At 44.3% G+C, this 23723-nt stretch overlaps 1 protein-coding gene across 2 annotated transcripts in view; it reads right to left on the reverse strand.

Moving 5' to 3' along the window:
* ZDHHC20 (zinc finger DHHC-type palmitoyltransferase 20) overlaps positions 1-15174 on the reverse strand; it is a 49805-nt gene extending 34631 nt beyond the window's left edge. For both annotated transcript variants that reach the window (XM_054272295.1, XM_054272294.1), the window contains exon 1: positions 15029-15174. In XM_054272295.1, coding sequence (XP_054128270.1) covers positions 15029-15146 — 118 coding nt within the window. In that variant the 5' untranslated portion in view covers positions 15147-15174. The remainder of the gene's footprint in view (positions 1-15028) is intronic.
* Between the last annotated feature and the right edge of the window lie 8549 nt (positions 15175-23723).

Below are 23723 nucleotides of genomic sequence, written 5' to 3' on the forward strand. Positions count from 1 at the left end.
ATACGGTTTCTTGTTAGGGACATGGGATGGGGGAAAAATCCCAAGGCAGCACTGCCTTTTCACTTACTGATTTTTTCAAAAACAAAATAAATACTGCTTATGATTTATATGTTAACCTCAGGTTGCAACAGCACTATACACTAGATAGATGCATCAGCCAAAGTTAGTGCCTTAAGCACTGCAATCAACACAAACTGCCCATGATTCACAAACATAAGTGGTGTAAAACAGCTGCTCTTTTGAAGATTTTGAAATATATTGCCATATCAGTCTATTGCTCAGCTATAAAAGGAAAAATATTCTTTGGGTTTGCTTCTTAGCATTAAGTTCCTGGTTTTGTGAGAAGACTTATGAAGTTGTAGAAAGATATTGCCAGGGAAGGATGAAACGTGACCAGACAGTGAAAGCTGCAGTTTACTTCAATGCAAAGAGCTCAGAAGCAGGCACTTGAACACTCAGGCAAATGGAGTTTTCCCTATGGCCTCAGAATTTCAAAGGATTCAACCTCTCAGTGCTACAGCACCAGGGGAGTTGAACAAATTGGACAAATCTTGTCTGTCTGACTGCAGCACAGAGCTTTATCTTGGCTATCTCAGGGTTTCCAAAATCCTTCTAAGGAAGGAGTGCAGCAAACCTCCTTGTAAAGAGAGGTAGACAGGCCTACACTGAATTTCATGCTGCTGCAGCTTGCTCAAAAATGTACAGGTGCAACACGTTGTCAGCTGGTCCATTGAGCACCTTACACACTGGACTTCCCAACATTTTGGGGTCCCTCCAGGATGAAGCACACAATTTGAAGTATGCGGAATCCCTTTCTATAGAATACTACCTCTAAAATACACCATACAGCCTATATTAGGCTGAATTCAAATGTACTTTATAACTCTGTCCACTAAGGGGACAAGCACAAATTGCACATTTGACTTTCACAGAGGAAAAAGTTGTCTTAGTTTTGATTTAGACACCTAGCATCACCCCTGGCAACAAAGATACTCTTTCCTTTATGACCCCAGTGGTTGGTGACACTTTCCTAGATACTCTTCCTCACATTGTTGTCTGTTATCTTTCATCTCACCTAAGTCACAAGAATGAAAGAGGCAGGAGCCTACAGCTTTATCACAGGAAACAATCCTGCAGACACAGGGACATCATTAGCTGTGTAACAAATGAAACTGGGGGAAAATGTCACTTGTTGGAAGCATTCCTCTTGGAGTGTGAAGTGATAGAAATGTCAACTTCAGAAAGCTTTGGAGCACTTTTTAAGCTGCTTCAAGGAAACCTCTCAGAATATCTCATCTCTAAAGGAAAAGTGTTAGGGAGCTGGTTTGCTTTTAGTTTCAGGCTTATTTTCAGGGTTGCTATGACGTGTTCATGCATCTTCCAACTTACTGCGTAATAGGAAAAAACCAAATCTCTCTATTCTGAGGCAAAGAGGTGCCATGTACTCCCAAGACCTTGCAAGAGGCATGCTAAAAGACATTTGTCTTCAAGCTTGGAATAAACTCTCCCCTCCCCAGTCACATTTTCCTACTCCCCTAAAAGGCATGTTCCAACCATAGCTAGATAAGTTTCTTGCAGAGGAAGAAAATCAACTCCAGCCAATATAGAAGTATAGCAAAGGACAAGAACTGATCTTGTTACTGAAGTGCTATGCTTATTTCCACATCCACGCCCACGACAGCTCTGAGCAGGAGTCACACTTCGGTTATTCCAGCCATTCCACAAATTTCAAAGTAACATTCACATTTTGGCTGGCATTCCTTAAGGGTGGGAAGAAGTAGAGATAAAAGTGCAATTGCATCCCTTCACTAGTTGCACAGCCTTAGCTTTTCTCAGCTTTTCATGAAAAGAGGTACAAACAAATAACTAAACATACCTATACTTACCCATGCACATTTATACACACAGACTCATATATTTCCAGAAGTTACCAGTACTGAAATTCAACAGAAACCCCTGCAGGCACTGCCCTGTCTGCAAAGGCAAGCACCACTGACATCATCTCATTGTTTAATTTGTTCAGAAAATGGCATTTTATTGAAAGTGTAACTTGGATTTATGGTTACATAATTTCCATTTGCAAAAGCAGACCCTAATCAGTTACAAGAAGCTGACAGAAACACTATTTACTGATACAAGCAGGACAATGAGTAAATTTCCATAAGCAAATACTCATTTGGCTTCTGTTACAGGGCAGCAACAGAACATGAAGACCTTAGCACTTCTCCACTGTTCTCTAAAAGCCTTAATTCTGTGACCTTCCCACACTGAGATATTTCTTATTTCCCAGCTGGCAGACACACACTAGGTGCTCTCCTCCCTTAACAGCCCAGAGTTGTTTTAGAAAAATGATTCAAGATGACTAAGTTGACAGCATCATGTAGCCAAAAGCCAAAGCAGGAAGATGTTGCCAGGTTCCTGCTAAAAGGCTATGGGGGTCCAGGAATCACACATTTAACTGTCACCATGAATGCTCTTTGCAGAATTTTGAGCCATATAAGCTTAGCATTGTATTATCTTCATACTGTACTAGACTGATGTATTTCAACTTCAGATATCCAGGAATAGGACACAATAGGTTTCTCCACTCCCAGCATACTGCCAGGGGATTCAGAAACATTTTATAGAATGGTGCTGCGGGAGATGTGGCTCCTTTGTGCTGAGCCAGCACCAAGAGTCACATTGCCACACCATGTGCCTCAGCAGCAGCACTGCCTGGGGCTGGTCTGCAGCACGGCTGCACCATCAGCCACGTCTGACACGATGCTTGTCTCAGAGGTGTGACCTGTGGTGGACAACTCTTGCTGCAAGGGTGTATAGTTACCCCTCTTAACCATCTACCCACTCCCCTGTGGCAGACAGAGAAAAAGTGAGAGCTCACACCTGAGCCACCAATGAAGTCGGTAGCTAGCACACCACAAGTCTGTGTGATCACAAACAGCAGGGGTGCAGGGTGAAGGGGGAATGGCAGCGAGGGACCTCTCACTGTCCTGGGTCACACACAGCCATGAGAGGGGAAAGAAATGCTGTCAGGGCCACCGATGCCTTAAAGCATGAGCCAGAGCCCAAACTCCTCACACTTCCTGTGCTCAGCAGGAGCACTTGAGATACTTACTGCCTTGTGACTTCAAATGATCACAAGATGATGCCTTCAAAGGCACTGCAGGTACTGAGTATGTGTGAGAATCTGGGGTGGGAGGAAATAGGAGGAAGAAAATGCAGAAAATGCAGGCAGGGAAGAAATACTGGCTCAAAGGGGGATGCTCTGTTTTACAACCACATTTCCTACACTCGTGATTGCCATGCCCATCAGTACAGGATTCACAGAAGCATTATCACAGGGACAGGCAAAATGAATTCATATTTCAAACAAGGCAGTTCAACTTGCACTGCAGAATGTTTCTGTTACTTGTTACCAGCTATCATTATGATTTGTTTTATGGTTTAAACAATATGAACATGATTCTTTCACTAGAACAAGTAATTGAGAGCAGCTGGAGGCTGGCTGCCCAGAAAATGCTCTCTTATCACAATAATAAAGCAACTTTTTATTTAACCAAGGTCTTTTCAGCCTCAATACAGAGTACATGCATAAATACAACCAGTCTACAGCAGAAATTAGCATAAGCAATGCAAGATACTTCTTGGGTACTGAGTTACATTGAGCAATGAATTTAGCTATGACAACTGGGAAGATTTCTGCCACGTATTGTGGGAACAGTAAATTCCATGCTACCACTTACATAGTTCAAAAACATAGCTACAAAGGCAGCTGACTTCTGGAACCCACAAAATCCTACAGATGGCTCCTTACCGCTGCATCTACAAAATATTCTTGAAAGTTATACCAAAGGTCTCCTAATGGTCTTCTCAACAAGGGCGCCTGCACTTCTCAAATGATTTCAAACCCAAGAGTTACACTTGGTCAGCATGCAGAAGAAAGTGTGGCCAGGTCTTAACCTCAGTCCCACACTTGCATAGGGGGGACTATGCACCAACTACTGTGTATTAAGAGAGGTATCAGCCCAAATTACTAAAGGATTTTTCTAAATATGAAGTTAGCACTCAGCTGCAGCAATGCACCTGGTCTGCTGGCCCTGAAAAGCCCCATTCCCCAAGAAGCACTACTCACTTTCAATTTACCATAATTGCTCAAAACCCCCTAATGTGACTTGATTTTCTTGGGCTATTTAATTACTCTTGACGCTGCTCATTCTATTTGCATTTTGATGGGTTTAAAACCCTGGAATTACTTCTACACACTTTCTTCAGCTGGTTACTCATATTACTGGACTTCATTCAATTTTTTACCAAAAATTCTGCTTTATCATAACAGTAACAGCTTTATTGCTCAGCAGCATGGAAGTGCTGTGCATAAATTGCTTCCAATATTGTCTTTAAGCTATCAGACAGAGCCAAAAGAAAGCCTGGTTTCTTCTCAAAAGACAAAGAGAGCTCTTACTTGCATCAGTCAGTGAGCTGTGCTCTCTCTGGCACATCAGCGAACAGGAAAAAGCAGAATTGACAAAAAGGCAGGGAAACTCAGAAGCATCTGAATGGAGCTAGCTAATGTCCACACCACTAATTAATTACATTTGCATTTGAAGGAAAGGTATTTATCCTCGGGCTGGCCAGATCAAGCTCAGAGTAACACTACACTCAAGCATCTACACATGTGAAAATGCTTGTTGTGTTAGGAATAACTCCAGTAGTTCTGTAGCTGACACTACTAGGATAATTGCAAGAGATAGCAGTGACAAACAGGATAATCAGCTGGTGTTGGCAAACACGGTGCTGTACAGAGCTGTCTTACACACCCTGCACAAGATCAGGTGCTCTGCAGATAATACCAGAAACTGTCAGTAGATATAAAGTAAAAACCAAAGCAAGCAAAAATCCCCTCCAACCAACATATATTTTCATAACAGTACTTTTCAAGTCATTAACAATCTGCCAACTCTTTTTGATGAAAACAACACCAATATGCAGTTTGTGACTGTCAGTCAATACCTGCCTTGAATAAAGGTCACTTAAAGCTGACAGCCTTATGGCTGAGGACATTACTAGTAAATCCATTTACTTCTACACCAGACAGATGAAAATAAGCAAGTCTTCATTTATCTATTCCACACAGCTGGCAGGAGAGCAGAGGTGTCAGCTCATGGAGAACAAAAATTCCAGACACAGCTGCTGTGACCTGCAGACCTGAACCCTCACCCAGCAGTGAGAATGGTCAGCAGCCAAGAGGAACCTGCTTTGCTAATCAGGCTTCTTTTTCATGTTTGGCTTCAGACTCTTCTAAAATCAGTTTCCTTGCTTACCCACTGGCCCAGCTTGCAACAAGTGTTTCCTGAAATGTGAGGATAAAATCTCCTTGCAAAACTCTGTGGATAAAGATCTCCTTGTAAATCTCCTTACAAAGCATTAGGCACTCTGTTTGCTGAGAGGAGGATTTTGCTGTCACCAAGTTCACTGAGTAATGGAAGAAATCAAACTGCCCATCAAGCTGACCTCCCCTCATGCATTGTGTCACTGGATTCCCTAAGTGAAGTTTCAAGTTTGCAATGCTGGTCAGGTTTGACTGGTATTTGCCACCTGAGCTTAAATATGGACCTGCCTATGTTAAGAGTTTCAGCCAACAGTGCACTGACAACAGAGCAGCCAGTAATGTAATCTACATGGATTCCCATCAAGATATTAATAAGCCAAGCTCCTGGATTCAGCCCTTTAAGGAACTTTGTACTGAAAAACATGTCATGTAAAAACAAGTATATTAGTTGTGGGAGAGTACTGATGGGGAACTCCTGTCTTCAACAAACTGGACTTGTAAATATTAATAAATATTAAGCACTTTCAAAATTATAAAACTATTTATGAAATAAACAAAGGTTTAAAGATGTCTCATGGTGATTTAGGGAATCTGTTCATATATGGGTTATCAAGTTGATTGGTAGCAAATGCTGGCATCTTTTGATGCTGGAGGCTTTGCTGATTGTTCTTGTTGTAAAACAAAATGTTATACATTAAACCTTACTTAGACTGAGACATCCTGAGACAAAGCTTGACAAGCTAAATCTACACCCTCTAGCTGCTTTGCAAAAAGGAAGAAATGATGGCAACTCCCTAGAAACATAAAAAAAGATCCAGGTGCTGCAGAGGGAAAAATCCACTAGTAATAAAAGGATAGAAAGTTTTGGATAGAGGACAAGGTCAGAAGGACACCATTTTGATGCAGGTCTCATTTAAGTACCAGATTACTTAGGAATATGAAAAAGTGAAAGCACAAAGACTGTATGAGCCACTGCAAAGGGATTTTTGGATACTCCAGAAGATCTAGACTGAATCTTTGATAGTAGTCCAGAGCTAACAGAGAGGCAAGCATACAAAAGAGCACAGCCTAACATCCACGATCTCTCATTCAGTAACTATTGCTTCCAGCAAATAAATAAACCAAAAAAATCCTCTGAGTTCACCTGCCTGCTGACAGTTCACCACATATTCTTGAAAAGCATAAAGTCAGGACTCCAAGAACGTTAACTGAAATACTGTAAATCCTAATGCAATATGAGCCAAGGGGAGAACAGTTCTGCCTACTGCTCCTCAGAGATGCATTAGGGCTCCCAGGGAAAAGCACTGGAGGTAACAGCAGGGCTGGCATGCTGCCTAACAAGAAACAAGCAGGGCTTGAGGCATGCATGGCTCCTACTGAGAGAATTAACTTCTGTCACCTTCCTAGGCTATCACCCGCCATAGCAACACAGTTGCAAGCACATCTTTGCTTGCAGGTGAAGTACTGGAGTGGGGCACTCTGGTGGGAACCAATGTTTGTGATGTCCAAGAAATGACTGCTGCTTGCAGCACAAAAGTCAGCAACCCCAGTGAGTTGTAGGAAGTTAGAGCAGGAGAGTGGTTGCTTCTGAAGACCAACAACTAGGTGTGATTGGCCCAGACCCTTAAACCTGTTGTCATCACTTGGGATGGGGGCAGGGTGTGCATCTGCTTGACTGAAGCCTCCAGAGAGGCGCGCAGCAAGAGGAGAGCACTGTCACTGTCACAAATCCTGAGGCATGGAAGCACAGCTCCTGAGGCCCTGCATGTACCTGAAAGCTCTCCCAGATCATTGCTTCTGCTCACAAAGAGATTCCCACTTCCACTCTTAACTTGGCAATAGGATTCTACAAGTGTGGGAAGTAGTGAGAAACATAGGATATTTACAGCTTTCAGGATGTTAACAGAAAATAGCCACACAAAAGAGAAAAACATAACTGAATCTAGTGGTCAATGGTCTTCAGGCTTTCCACTGTCAAAATTTATGATTTGTCTAAATTATTAATTATTACAGAAGTTCAAGCCTACTCTCTGCACTGCTTGCTGCTTTAGCTTTATCTCAGTAGGTATCTACCATGGAACACAGCCATAGTATCACTGTATGCAATTACAAAGCTGAAGTCGAACTTTTAAAAAATACAATTATTTAAACTCCCCAACATGAAATTTAAGAAGCAGCAGATTAAATAGATAAAATATACACACACAAAACATCCCCACAGAAATCCTATGCATAGATTGCATCCTGTTTCAGATACTGTAAAAAAGTCATATGAGTGTTGGTCACATAGGATTTTGCAAAACGGAACAGAAACCACATTGCTCCAAGAGCTCTGCTCCAAGTTTTGGTCTCCTTTGCAATGTTCAGGGTAAATCTGCAGGTCACAAACCAACAGATGTAAAATCCTTCAATCAATCACAAAGCAATGTACACTTCCTTTCTCTCTTTTTTAAAATCCAAACTTGACAAAGCTAAAAGGAATGACTACTTGTCATGAAGAATGATATAGTAACAGGTTCTCTGCATTCACACCCATGACAAGGCAGTAGATGAGGCACTTAAGTTTTAAGTCCACCACACACAACTGCAAACCAGCTTATAAAATAACTATGTGTTTAGGTCTCCTCAAACAAATAATGTCTGTTTCTTTCAAGGTTATTTAAATTTAATCTAAACTTTGTTTCATTCTCTCTGCACTGGCAGCTTGCCTAATCCTAGATGAATTTCTTCAAGCTCTAAATTTTTTTTGTCACAAAGAGGTTTAAAAAATGCAAAAAAAACCCACAAAACAAACCCCAAACAGCTATCACTGCACCTAGCACTTCACAAGAGATGCATAAAAATTTCCCACACTGGAGACAAACACACATGGAGATGCACAAGTGAAATATCACAAACAAAGGATTGCTGCTTTGAAACCCTCTCTCTGTACACCACCATATGATTGAAATGGTTCCATGTTGCACATTTAAGATAATGCTGCATCATGTACAGCATCAGAGAGACTGCTGCAGGAACTGCAAAGGCAAAGCATGCTGCTCTTGTGATCTGCTTGTCTTTGACAATCTCACAAGAGAATTTTAAGAGTCAGAAGAAAAGATGAAGAAGGAATGGATGAGCCATTTGGTTGTTTGAGAAAAAAGGAAAAGCAGAGGCATGAAATGCTGCAGAGGGGGAACTTGACTTCTAGCAAAGATAAGGGAAGATGGTTAAAGATTAGGTATTCCACTGAAGATTGTGGGGAGGAAGGAAAGCAGAAGAGTGGGAAAAATCTGGCTTTTTTGTTTCTTGATGCGGGAGAGAAGGAGTTAAGCACATCCCACAGAAAACAGTTTAGTGACAGCAGAAGGAGGAATATTGGGGAAGTGGCTAAAAGAACAAATCCCATTATCTCTTTTATAACTGAATCACACCTTGGTGGAGATTCAGCTTACACAAAAAAAAAAGTGGTCTGTGCTTACTTTCCAAATGTTTCTGTTACATTTTATACATTCTAATGAGAAAAAACTGTATACTCATCCTATTACATGTAGATTATGCACCAGCTGGAAGAAGTTAATGACTGAGATCAAAACTCCATAAAAGCTGTTTCAGGAACCTACAGTTTGTAACACTTGTAAGAAAAGTACATGTTAAACCAGCATAAAATCTTACAGTTGTAAGAAACTGTTTAACAAAGTGATGCACTGAATGGGTGAAAAATCAGTGGCATGAACCCTCAGCATTAACAGGCACAATTTTAGGCAGACAATTAGAATCTATCTTACTCCCATTTTCCACCACAGTCTCAAGTTCCAAGAGTAAAAGCAGGTCCAGTGCCATCCAAGCATTTCAACTATCGCAGGTATACGAGAACTCAGCTCTGAAACCCATCTTTAAACCCTGTAAATTCTTTGATTATGAAAAGCATATGAAATTAACTCATAAAAATATGAGTCAGTAGAGAACAAAGTTTTAATTATTGAAATTTCAACAGACAGAAGAACCTGAAGTTCACTGTATGGAGAGGGTCAATGACCTCAAAGTAATGTCTGCTGAAAATATATGCTTGAAATTCTGGTCCTTTTATCCACAGCGTCTTGCAGGAAAACAGAGACTCCCAAGTGACGAAGGAACATAAAAGTCCTGATTAAAAATGAAAGTGACATTTAGATCACTGTTCTAACTCTAGAGGCATACAGAAATCTCCTACTGCTGTTACCAGAGAGAAAACTGAGAGAAGTTATTTTCCATAATATTAAATGCTCAGGGTATCCAAGTCCTTTCAAAGCAAGAAGCAAAGCTTTATAGTCCACATCTAGAAGGCAATCAGGAAGCACTGCAGCAGTGAGTGACCATGGCTACAAGAAAGGAAAACAGGAAGAGCTCCTGCTTTAGCTCACACACTTGCTCAGCTCCTTGCTTTCCCTAAGCCCCTTCTCTACCCTACTCCAAACCCATCCTGCCCACGGAGCAGTTTCAGACAATGCTGAGGCTCGCAGTAGGTCTCACACAAAGCATGCACCACTAAGTTTCATCAAAGCTGTTGGACAGCAGAGGAGACAAGCCCAAACTCCCTGCTGGCAGAGCTGCTCTGAGCCCAGCTGCTCATTTTCTGCCTAGTCCCCTGAGCAAGCTGGGCAGCACCGAACTGGTCACTGCACCACACTGCTTGCTGACCAGATAGTAATTAGAGATCAAGGAAAGATGCCAGCTGCTGCAGAGCTGTCAGGAATGGTTTAGCAGATGCAGGGGCTGGGGCGGGCACTGCAGATAGAGGGCTGGGAGGGAGAAGAGGGATGGAGTCCTTCTGATGGCAGAACAAAGAGCAGATACAAGATAACTCTTCAAGAAACCAGGCTGTTGCACTTGGAACAATTTTTTCATTAGAGGACTGCCAAGCGAGCAGATTGCATTTTAATGTAAAAGGCACATGTCCACCTGTCCCTATAAACTAGTATGACCAATACAGTGCAAGGCACCATAGAAGATAATCTTCCTCCTCGGCTGAGCATTTAGTTTTCCAATAATCTGTATCCAGTCTGACCACCTCAACAGGAATTCTAATTATAATAACAGAAAAGGTTCTCATTTAAGATGATAATATGCATGCTTATGCTGAGAGATTACAACAAAATTAAGTGTATGCAGAGTGGTTCAATTTCTGTATTTTCAAATTCATGAGAGGCACGTAAACATAGTTAACTAACCAATGATCTAACCTGTTTAATTTGCTTTCCTTTTCTTGACAGGTGACCCTCTTTTCCTACGGGAATGCCTTTTACATGCTTAACATGCAAACGTTGTACCCCAGTGCTGATACTTCAGCTTTTCTGTAGGTTGAAATCAGAACTGCTGTTGGTATCACCTTGCCATTGCCTGAGAGATATGGCATTAGCATTTTCAGTAGAGATTTCTTTCAGAGGAGGCAGATGGAATTACCTTCTCTCTGTTTATGCAACAGACTCTTCAGATGGGGAGTGTTACAAGGGATCACCATGTGCTTCTCATAAGGGCCGTGCTTTGGGGAAATCAGAGCTGGCTCCCTACTGACAAGAGACATTGCAGTCTCCTGGAACGGCAAGGAGTATAATTTGTACTACTAACACGAAGTTATGCATTCTAAAGTACAAACTTCTTTGTTTGCCAGGATTTCAGACACCCTAGACATTACACTGTATCAAAAAAAGCAAACCTTCTGCAACTAGATGTGATGAAAAGAATACACAACTAGTTTCTCCCATAGCTTTCAAAATCAGAGTTTTCCATACTTTGCAGACCCTGAGGCATGAAAACACTCATTCATTCACAAGCCTACTAAACATGTAAAAAAGTCATTATCCTGAAAACTCCTGGCTCAAGAGAAGAGTCAGGACTGTGATTTTCAGAAAATGCAGTCCTCAGTATAGAAGTAAAAAGCTAACCTGATCAGGATTTTTTGCCGTTTTGTTTCTTTTTAGTAACTCCAGTCATAACACTTTAGTTAGGGGCTGCAGACAACTCAAAGTTAACAAACTCCTCTTTTTCTCAGTGCAAGACTGCACTGCCAAAGTCTGGAAGTGTTTTTTAGCAGAAGGGCTGCCTGTAAGAAATGAGCTGACTTCACGCACCAACTACACGTGGCAAAACAGTGTCTTGTGACCACCCTCAAACCAATCTGCACTACAGCCCACCACCTACAAAAACGTTTGGGATAGATAATAAGATCCAAGCCAGTCATAAATGAAAGCAAACCACGAGAGAAGCATTTCACTCTTTCTGAGCATCTGAGGGATGTGGTAAGCAAACACAATTGGTCCAATTCAGCAGCAGCATAATATAGCCATTGTTTACCAAAGCAATGATGTTAAAAGCAAAACATGTTTTGATAAGATGCAGGAACACATGAAATGGTTTCAAACTAACAAAAAGCTATTTTACAACATCCTTTAAGCACTGCTAGGTGTGTTTTCTTGCAAACAGAGCTCTGGGCAAGTTACGTGTGAAAAGAAGAAATAATCTAGTTAGAAAGTGTTCAGTCAGCGTTTTCTACTTCAAAACATTTTAAAAAGCCCTCTGAGACCTGTCTTCAGTCTTTTGTAGTTCCTTCAGTTACACATATGCACTGGATTTTTACACTATGCTGACATTCCCTCAACTTACACACATTTGGCTGTTTTCACCTTTCCAATTAGCTTAACAGCTAATTTACTTGATGGATCACAACTACACAGCAATAGTGGTCAAAACAGGCCCGTGTTCAACATCTTCAGAGAGACAGAATGATACTGGCAGTTCCCATGGGAGGAAAACAATAGACAAGCTCATGAGCCTCCTTTCATCTTATCCACACCAGTCCTCCTTGGTGTTCACAGCCAGTGTGTAAGTAATATAATTTAGGGTTACAGAAGAGGCATAATCCAGTAAATACATACTAGGAGTGAGTTATAGAGAAGCCTGAGTCCATCAGACACCACATTGAGCAATATGTGAGCACCCCATCAGAGGAGGGTGGGGCAAGCAGCACAGAGAAGCAAAACTGAAAGGAAAAGGGTGAGGTGACGAAAGCAGCAGCCCCAACTTCACCATCTTCTCCTTTAGGATGCTACACTAAGCCTGGCTTCCCACTTGATCTATTAACTGAATATATGTTCAACCTTTAATAAATGACCAAGGACTACAAGGAAAAAAAAACAAACAACCAAACCAGGAAGAAGTAATAATTGGGAAAATACAGGATTTCCCTCTTCCTGTTTCCTTGTTACTATCACATCTGAATAGCTACTGATTTTTTTTTAGAATAAACTTTGAAAAAACACTGATGGCTGTGGGGTTTCAATTTCTCTTTTACCCAGTATTTACTTGAAATTTTCTATTATGTCTCCTCATTTCTAAAGCTTCCCTTCCTCCATCTCTCTTTCCCTTAGCAGGCACAGATCAGCCTCTCACCAAAGCCATATCCCTGCTTCTGCACCGGCAAAGGCCAGCGTTGCCTCATGCATCAGCTGTGTGCTGGAGGCACATCCTTGCTCTTCCTCTAGCACACAGTGCTGTCCTTCCCAAAACAAACAGAACATAGGGAACACCAGCAGAAAGAAAAACTACCTGCCAAGACAAACAGAAAACCTTGTATTTTGCTCTAAATCCTCTCAATCCTGGTTTGAACTCAACCGCAGAGTAAAACCACGCAAAGGAAAAAATCCACAATGCCAAAAGGACCCAAACACAAAATCTCCTTCCTCTCACTTGGTGAGATGACTTTTTCTCAGGAGTGTAAACAAAATTCAACAGAGATTAAAAATAAACAACAAAAACCAAAACCCTCCAAACTCTCAACAGAAAAAAACTCACAAGACAAATAAAATCCTTGGTCATCGGCCATGATTTAGACAAGTAACAACTGAAAAATTCAGTGGCAGCAACAGAAGTCAGTAAATATTTTGCTCATTAAATGACACTTTTTCTTAAAAGCCTATATGCACAGACATTAATAGAGTGATTTGTGAGCAAAAAGTGCCAGTCTTTTAGAAACCAGAAGACTTAGAGACACAGAAGCTCTTGCTTCAACAGGAGCCAATCTTCTCAACAATTTTCACACAAGTGAAACCTTAATGAACTCAGAAGAGCTCTTTTCAGCTTCTCTATGTTCATGATAGACAAATCATTCACAGCACCTAGTCCTGACCCATTCTGTGATCAAGACACAAAGCTGGGACTCAGAGCTTGAGGCTCTGTTCCCAATTCAAGCAGAGACCACCTGTTCGACCCTAGGCAAGCCTCTTAATCCCTGAGTTTTTGTTCTTTGTTTAAAAATAGCCCTAATCTGCCTTTTGTCATACTAATCAGACTGTAGTGGGTACAGAAAACTTGTAAAATGTGAGTCTATAACCTCCCACAGCCCCTTTCAGGACTACTGTTACAGCTACCCATGCTCACACCTCCAGTAGACTGACTCAAATTTGTTTTCAAATGTTTATACTTTTAAGCATGATTTCCGAGAAAACCTATTTATTCACATAGACAACTGCACAATAGTTATTTGGCAAATTTGGATAGTTGCAAATATGTCAGTGTATCTCATATCAACATTTCACTTAGTACCCCAACAAGCACTATTTTACAACTATGTCTCTACTATTGGAAGTTCAAATAACATTTGTGACAGTGGTCCATGCTCCAGTCTAGATCTCCAAATACAAAAGGCTGAGAAACAACATCAGCATACAGAAAAGTTATCCAAAATACTAAGTCATCACAGAAAAAACCAAAGTGATTATTGTTAATGGAAGGCTGTATAGACCAGTTTACCCAGATACAAAGTACATGCAAACATTTTTTTTCCTAGCTAGGGATATCAAAGCATGTAGTTTACACAAATAAGAAGTAGTACCAGGACCTACAGACACTAGACAGACCTATATGTAGCCTAAAATAGTTCTTAGTACTTTCGAGGTTCTTTCTCATTTCAGCTTCCTTACTTAAACACGCCAAACGCTCAATAACCCGTTCCTTAGTTTTCCTATGCTGCTTCCAAGTTTCAGCAATCCTGATGAATACTGCACACCACAGTTCCCCTCCATTTACCCTGCCCAGGGAAAGCCAACATCCTCCCGAACGGAACTTTCCTCCTGAAGACAGCAAAGGGTAAATATCGCCCTGATCGACATCGGCTGCAAGTCAGATTTATATAAAGACGAGCCCTTGTCCAGAAAGCCTGGATACGGCCTGACAAAACCCCCTAAGACCTAAATCCTTTCCCCAGCCCGCTTAAGTTGGATGTTTCCAGCCTCATAATGCTTCACCGGCACCGGGCTTCTGAATGAAAAGGAGGGAGGGGAACCCCCTATACACCCTTAAGGAGTTATTTGATACATCAGACGGATGAACAACAGTAAAATAGAGGGGAAACTCCTCACGAGGAGACACGAGGGGCTGAGCTCTCGAGAAGTCCCTGTCCCCAGACTGAGCACCCTGGGCCTCCTCCTCTCCCCGGAACCTCCACAGGCGGCCCCGGGCCGGGACCCCGCCACCAGGAGGCACCTGAGGGCGGGAGGACAACAGGTAAAGCCGGCTCAGAGGGAGCGCCCGAGGCAGGGTTTCCTTCCGCCGCCCGAGCGAAAGCCTGAGGCGGGCGCAGGGACAAGCGAGCCCGCCGGAGCGCAGGGGAGGAGGCGGCCGGCGGAGGGTCCTGCCCGCCCGGCCGGCAGCTCCCGGCGCCCGCGACCCTCCCGGTCCACTCACACACACACAGCTCCACCACGTAGGCGTAGTAGGACCAGGCCACGACCAGGGCGATGAAGGCCACGGGCACCCAGGCCAGCACCTTCTGGCAGCACTTGAGGACGTGGGACGGCGCCATCTTCCCTGCCGGGCACCGCGGCAGCGCCGGCGCTGCGACGGGCGGGCGGCGGCTGCAGCTCCGGCCGCCGCTGCGGAGCCGGCCCCGGGCGGGCCCTGGGCGGGCCGCAGTGGGCGGGACAGGGGCGGCCCCAGCGCCCGCCACCGCCCCCTTCTCGGGGCGCCGGAACGCCTCTGGATCGCAGAACGGTAAGGGACGGAAGGGACCTCTGGAGATGATCCGGTCCAACCTCCCTTGCCAAAGCACGGTCATCTAGAGCAGGTGACACAGGAACGCGTCCAGGTGAGTTTGGAATCTCTCCAGAGAGGAAGGCTCTATGACCTGCCAGGGTAGCTCTGCCCATCCTCCAAGGAAAGTTCTTCCTCATGTTGAGGTGCAACTTGTGTTTTAGTTTATGGCTATTGCTCCTCGTCCTGTCACTGGGCACCACTGAAAAGAGCCCGGCACCATCCCCTTGCCACCTGCCTTGGTGATGCATTTATATGCATTGACGAGATTTCCACCCAGCCTTCTCCTCTCTAGACTAAACAGGCCCAGCTCCTGGAGTCTCTCCTCATAAGAGAGATGCTCCAGATCCTTGATTATCCTTAGAGGGTCCTCAACTGGACCCTCTCCAGTAACAACTTGTACTGAGGAGCCCAGAAGGGGACACAGCGCTCCAGATGTGGCCTCAACGGGGCTGAGTCGTGGGGAGGATCCCCTCTTTCGCCCTGCTGGCCATATTCTTCCCGATGCATCCATCGCCATTGCACCTCGGGGGACCCTCCGCCTCTCTCTGTTCGCACGGGCGAGATCCTCCTCCAACCATAAAACCTGCTCTTAAGCCTCCAACTTTTCCCCTTTTCCTGTCCTGGCCGGACTGTCGGTGTCGGGCAGGAAGGCGGTGGGACAGCTCCGGGCCGTGCTGCTGCCTGCCCCTGCTCGCCGAGCACTGACACCGCTCACCAGCCTGTTGGGTGCCGCAAAGGGAACTTTAAAATGACTTACTGCGCTTTGTTTCACCGGCTGTTCCTGAGCGGCGCCGAGCGCCTGACAGCTGCGGCCACACCGCGGCCTCGGCCGGGCACCGCCGCCGGCGCTGCCTTGCGGGGCTCGGCCTCCGGAGCGCCGGAAATCTTTAGCCTTACTCTGGCATTGCTGTGGGTGGGATGCCGAGGTCGGAACGGCCCGCGCCATGGTAAAATTCCCATCTCCCCGCCGAGCCAGAGGGTGCTCGCGCCAGGAGCGCGTCCCTGGCCCCTGGCGGCTCCCGCGGCGCTCCGGCGCCATCTGGCGGCAGCAAGAGGGGCCTCCCGAGCCGAGGGAAACGGAGCAGACAGCGTCCATAGGGAACTGACAGCATCCATAGGGAACAACCAGCATCCCATCCACAGGGTACAGACAGTATTCCATCCCTAGGGAACAGCCAGCATCCATAGGGAACTGACAGCATCCACAGGGAACAGACGGCATCTTAACAGCTGACAATGAGGGAACATGCTGGCCAAATACCCAAGACACGGCCTCTGTATGTGTGGCAATGTGTGTGTGTGTGTGTGTTCAGCTGGGTATCAGAGCAGAGGAATGAAGCAGCGACCTGTGGCCCTGCTGTACAGAGCAGGGACATGTGCCCAGGGATCAGGGAAAGATTATCAGTCTGGGATCTGAACTTTGGGTACGGGCATGCTTGTGCACACTGTGTAGAGGAGATGATCAGGATGGTGGGGAAGGGGATTGTAAGACTGCATGCAGTAATGCAAGGGCTGCAAAAGAAAGGGACTGCAGGAGAGGGAGAGAGCTGGGGTAAGAATTTGGTGCGGCCCATTCCTAACAGAGAGATGTACAGCAAGGGAAGAGTGACTGGTTACATGGACAGCATCTTGGTTGTGACATCTAGTCACTCTGACAAGAAGTACTGACAAGGATGGAGCAGTCTGGATTTAAGGTGAACTAGGACAGTTTCGATCTGATGTGCTGGTTAGCACATCAGGGATATAGCTAAAGTATTCCAGTTCCTCTAACCTTCATTAATTGTAGCACTTGGGGACATGCTTGAGTAGTGAAGATGGCAGTGCTGGGTTAGCAATTTGATTTTATGAACTTAGAGGTCTTTTCCTATTGAAGTGAAGGGGAGAGCGACCATCCTGGTAATGCATCGAAGTCCGACTTTATTGATCAATCAATCACCTTAAATAACAGTGCTAACGAACGCCATGAATATTCTGTAATCCAATGTCATGATAGGCTAACAGAGAAATTTCTAACCACTCCCTTTGTTTTAGAATACCTACAATTGTTTATTAAAGACAGAAACCAAAACAGAAACCAGAAACTAAAACAGAAACTAGTGTTCCCAAAACCTCTACATCTGTTCTCAGGATAACAGGCCTTCCCAAGGACGGTGTTCTGCTTGCCATGGGAAGACAAGCTGAGAACTTTATTGTTTATAGAATGATGCCTGAGAGAGTCTAATTGTTTATACAAGTCAGAAGGCTGAGAACTGTTAGAAACGGCCTTACTTTTCCCTTATACTTTTCTCTCAATTTTATGTCTCATGGCCTTTTCTTTAAGTCATTCTCCGACATTTCCCCCGTTTTTTCTTTTTAAGAAAGGAGGTTAGTTTGCAGGTTTTTTCTATTATCTTACTATTTTTTGAATGCAACAAGGTAAGATAATGGTGAAGTTTTTCCTCATAGAAACTCTCGTGGAGGAGGCATTACCAGATGTCAAGAGAAGTGCAGACCCCGCTCTGCCAGGGCTCAGCTGCACCAAAGGCCTGAGGATAAACAGGACACTTAGTGTCAGAAATGTGATCTTGTGGAGAAGGATCAGAACCTGTGCTCAGAGGTGGAAAAATGATGACTTGCTTAAATAACAAGATCCACCCTGCGCCTGGGCTGGTATTCCATTCCAGGCTCTATCCCCACAAACCAAAAATATCCCTGTGGGTAATTTCCTAGGTGTCATAATAGTAGAGCCTTTACACTGGTTATAAAGCTGTTTAGACACTATTTCCAGACTTAGAGATGAATCCAGAGCAGCCCATGTCTGTTTATGTTGACTCATCCTTTGGAAATTTAGAGTAATCACAGCTGAACTGCAATTATCTAATGCTTGATTGGGATCTGTTCTTATAGGGCCTACAACAGAATGTTGTGTTAAAGGCACCAGTTTTCTACACCTTATTGAGGCTATATATGATGTACTTTGATCTTTAACCTTTTTCAAAATACACTGTACCTCCCATCGATAATAAGCTAAGATTTTTGCTCATGAGATTTATAAAGGTCTGAAGATGAAGCAGTGTTTAGCCTTGTCTAATTCCGTAGTGCCTGCTCCCAATTATGTTCCCAGATGTGCCTATAATTACAGGTGTGGCACCATAAATGAAAAAGTAACAACTGATCACAACTCCCACAAAACAGTGCAACCCAAGCAGCACAATTTAGGCTGTGATATTCAAAACAGTCCTCTTTTGCCAGTCCTCGTATATGTAAAGATGATAATGATTCAATAATGTCAATCAGTTCTCTGGTCGTCCGGCAACGGCTGTTAAGGCCTTATCAGGCATTGCACAACAGGTGGTAATTGGACTAAGAAAAGAAAGCTGTTAACTGTTTTCATTCATGCGAACCTGGAGAGAAGGTGAAAAAGCCTGAAAATGATTCTTTCTGTCCTTGAAGTTATCACATCCACCTTTTTTCATGAGCTTCCCAGAAATGTTCAAAGTCAGTTTTCAGTTTGTAATCCTTTAGTCATTTGGCTCAAATGGCATCAACTGGGTGATTCTCAGTCCTTTGTTAATTTGGAGTGGTTTAAAAGTAGTATGCATTTAAAGCACTTAAAATATTTAACTTAACAGACTTATTTGCAAATCATGTAAAATCACTTAAATCTAATTCAAACTTAACAGAATCTAACTTAACTTACTTAATAATACTTAGCAAAAATTAATTTTCTTCAAATCCCACACAACTCAAACCTATATATAATTTAAACTTAAAAGACCTCGAACCCAACCGAAAACAAGCTCAACAAACTTAACCTTAACATTTAATGGCACTTAATTGATAACCCAACTTAAACTACTTAATAACAGATAAAACTTACCATAGAAATAATATATGGCATTCACTATAACTCACTCACGGGCCCGATTCCAAAGCACTCAACCAAAACAACCTTTCTCACGTCTTTGCTGCAGCATTTATACCAAAAACACACTCACAACATCTCACTCATACAATCAATCCAACACATCTCAACATTTTTAAACTTTTCAAAGCACAGCTTTAAAGTCTAATGTTCCACCGGCCCAGCCATCCGGGCTTCTGATGTTCAAAGTCTCTGGTAATACAGGTGTTTCCAAGACAGCATAACCAATGCCGAGCCAAATCGGCCTTTACGCTGATTTCTGCTTTACAGTCTGTGCTGGGGAGAACAAAAGATCTTTACCAACTTAGGTGAAAAACATCCTGACAGCAATAGTCCTTGGTGTTGTTTGTTTAGTTTCACTAGTCTTTTAATTGCAATAGGAATCTTTTCTTTTGTTGACAAGAGTCACAGTTATTACGGCTGTTAGATCTTAAACTGTAGCTTTTGCCGGCTACGGGGCAGAGGGAGAAACGCTCCCGCTCGAAAAAGCACTCTGAAGTCGGAATCCGCTAAGGAGTGTGTAACTAGCCCTGAAAATGGATGGCGCTGGACACTCATCAGAGCCCAGAAAAGATGTTGGTCGATCTAAACAGCAGGACGAAAACTATCAATGCACAGCATGATTGCTCCTCCATCACCTGCTCTCTGATGTCCAGTCACTGTTCCCAAGCAGCAACTGGCCGCCCGTGGACATCTGGCCCCCAGTTCACACATGAGGGCGATGCGGCTCCGGTCGCTCCCCCCGCGGCGCTCTTTGTTCACTTCCGGCGCGGCGCGGCTTGGTTTCTGCGGCGGCGGCTCCGCTCTCGGGGCGGCGCGGCTCGGCTCCTGCGGCGGCGGCTTCTTCGGTGCTTGGCATTCCCGGCGCAAGCGGCCCGTGCCTTCGCAGCATTTCGTGCGGCCCTCTTTATTTGATGTTGCAAACGCAGCGGACGTTTGAAGAGGTGCAAAAGCGGCTAACACCTGACTCTGAGAGGACCTTGCCTGTTCTTGCAAACCTATTCCTATCTGTTTAAGTGCATCTACCACAAAAGCCTGCTGGCCAGTAGGAATGAGCGCCATCCTCTCTAATGCTTCCTCGATAGTCCAATTTGCACCTAAGGTGTTAAGTATATTTCTAGTAGCAGAGTTACAGTTTTGAATACAACACTGTTTAAGGAGAGCCTCGCGCATAAATTCTGCTACTCCGGCTCTCTCAATTGCAGCCGCAGCTCTATCAACAAAAGCGCCAAAGGTCTCATCTTTGCCTTGCTTAATTCCCATATACACTGGTACCCCTCCTGGTTCCTTTACCTTATCTATCGCGAGTCTGACTAACCGCATTGCCTCCCGGCACTTTTCTTGACCTATTAAAACTTGTGCATCAGTACGAAGAAAAGGTCCCAGCCCCATAAGCTCATTAATAGTGATACCATGCAAGGGATCCCCCGGCTGTCTTTGAACTGCCACACACTCATTAGCTAAAGCTTGCCAGTGGGCGTTAAACAGCAATTGTTGATGTTGAGTAAAAATTAATTTAACTATCCCACGACAATCATTAACAAGAAGGATACTGGTGTCAAAAATATAATCGAGCATTTGCTTAGCTGGTTCACTCTTAAAGCCAAACTGACTAACAGTAGCTCGCAACTGAGATAACAGCTTCCAGTCAAGAGCGCTAATTGTGGCTTGAAAACCTCCTCCAGGCTGGGGGTTAAAGACAACCGGACAAGCCAATTCTCGAGCCGAACTTATCAGCTCTTGATCTCCCTTGTCAATTGCATCTTTGGCCAAGGCAGCCCACGCGTCCCGTCTTTCCCTCGCAATCGCCGCCGCCAAGCCGATTTCCGACCCAGGGACCGGCTGATCGCTTATCGGGAACGGAGAACACGTATCTGGCCCCAGCTGCTGAGACGCAGCAGGTACGGGAGAGTCAGAGGTGCTCTGTGTAGCCTGCGGCAAAGCAGACAACAAGGCACCCCGCGGAGCTTGGCTCGTTAGGGGGGGCTGCGCGGCGGGCAGCGAGGCGGACTGCGCCTGGCTCATAGTGTGACTCATAGCCTGGCTTTCCGAGGGAGGCGGTGAAGCAGGTAATAAAACTGTCCGCGTCGCGGGACCAAGAGGAATTCCCGCGTTCTTATCAAATTCCCTATCTTGATCGCATTCTTTGTTACGATCGTAAGCGGCAGTAGCCTGGTGAGCAGCCCTTTTTTCAGCTTGAATCCGCAACAGTTCGGTGTTAACGACCCGCCATAATTTACCCCACTTCTTAGCAGTTTTATCATCATCTAACGTAGCCTGCCACAATAAATCATCAAATTTACGCCACTCAGACAATTCGTGAACTGTGTGAGGATTTATAAAGATCCCCCTTTCTAGGCCATACGCTAAAAGGCCTGGTAATTCTTTCTGTAAATCTAGTCCCTTAATTTGCCGTTTTTGCAAAAGGGTAATAAAAAGTTCATATGCGGCTTGCCTTTCCATACCTATGTGCGCACGTTGCAGCTCTTCAAATCAAGGTCGCGGCCGCATGTCTCGGACGAGCCTATCTGTATAGTCGCTCGCAGCGCGGCGCGGGCCGGCGGGTTACCCTCCGCTTTGTCCTCCGCGCTTCTTCGCCGTTCCGGCTGCAGTTTCGATCTTACGGAACCCGAACCTGTCTTCACTTCGCGTGGCGTTCGCTTCCCCGTGGTGTTCGCTATCACGGTCGGAGGTCACCATATATTGAAGTGAAGGGGAGAGCGACCATCCTGGTAATGCATCGAAGTCCGACTTTATTGATCAATCAATCACCTTAAATAACAGTGCTAACGAACGCCATGAATATTCTGTAATCCAATGTCATGATAGGCTAACAGAGAAATTTCTAACCACTCCCTTTGTTTTAGAATACCTACAATTGTTTATTAAAGACAGAAACCAAAACAGAAACCAGAAACTAAAACAGAAACTAGTGTTCCCAAAACCTCTACATCTGTTCTCAGGATAACAGGCCTTCCCAAGGACGGTGTTCTGCTTGCCATGGGAAGACAAGCTGAGAACTTTATTGTTTATAGAATGATGCCTGAGAGAGTCTAATTGTTTATACAAGTCAGAAGGCTGAGAACTGTTAGAAACGGCCTTACTTTTCCCTTATACTTTTCTCTCAATTTTATGTCTCATGGCCTTTTCTTTAAGTCATTCTCCGACATTTTCCAACCCTAATGATTCCATGATTCTGTTTCTTAAGAGTATCAAAACATGCCACAATTGCTGGCATGTGCTTTACCTCAAGATCTCATGGGACTGTTAACACTTGGCCTCAAGACAATGGGAAAGCATTTAAATTCTTGGTGTCAAAATAGTATTTGTTAATAATGCTTTTAGAAGGACCTGAGTTTGATACTTCTATGCACTTTTAATAATTTAATTGCTGGGTTAGTTTCTTAGTAGTGTATTCAGTGAAGAAACATTGTACTTCCAAGCCTTCAGGAATTTAAGAAGGGACCTGGACCTGGGAAGCAAAGTTACAAACAAATTTTACCAATAATGTCCTGCATGTTACTGTGGCTGTAACTGACTCCTGCTGTTACTGTGCATTGACCATCCTCTTGGCTGTGCTTCCACCAACTTTTCTTACAAAATCCCATTCACAATAAACACAATTCCTAACATGAAGACTAAGGACTACAGCCATGAATAAAAACGTTTAGCCAGCAAATAGTTCACTATGCTAGGGAAGACATGAGGGGATCCAACATGATCCTCCCTATCCCAGTCTTCCCTGCTGACACAAAACTGCAGTTTCACCCACAGAGGTATCAGTGGAGCCATGTGTGCTGACACTCCCCCCTTTTAGCAGGTCCATACTGAGCTGCAGGAACAGCCACATGTGGTTCGGATGCAGTCTGACGCTGACAAAGCTGGAAGCTGTGACACAGCCAGTGTTTCAGTTCTGGGTCAGACAGATGCCTTGGGCAGGATGGAAGGCCAGTGGCTGCAGTATAAACCTTGGACAGGACAAACTCTATCAGCTACAATCCAGCAGCATTTCCTTGCAGCATTTCCAGAATGACAGGAACTGAAGCGAGACTGAATTAAACAAGGGCAACACCAAGGTTGTGAGGTGGCAGAGAGGGATTATTTATCCCCAGACAGTGCCCCCCACTGAGGAGTTTTGCTGCACAAGAAGCCCCTTGGCACAGCTGGCAGGAACTATCATCTTCCACTCCTGAAAGCCACCTGGGAAGTCTCTACAAGGACCTCTTGAGAAGAAATCAGCTCCTTGAATAGAAGTCATGCAGGATGGAAGGAAGCTCTGCTAGGAATTGCTGAACTTGTTTGGCTTCAAATGGCTGCAGTGCAGCTTATGCAAACTTTGCTGCCTCATTTGTGGGGAGGGACAAGAAATGACACGTGGAGCAGATTCTGGGAAGGTGTAGAGCAACTCAGAATGTCATGTTGTGGGAATAGCTGCTCACCATA

This window comes from Melozone crissalis, unplaced genomic scaffold, assembly GCF_028551555.1.
Source record: "Melozone crissalis strain CALT ecotype California unplaced genomic scaffold, PUWL_Pcris_2 ptg000013l_1, whole genome shotgun sequence".
NCBI classification, from domain to species: domain Eukaryota; kingdom Metazoa; phylum Chordata; class Aves; order Passeriformes; family Passerellidae; genus Melozone; species Melozone crissalis.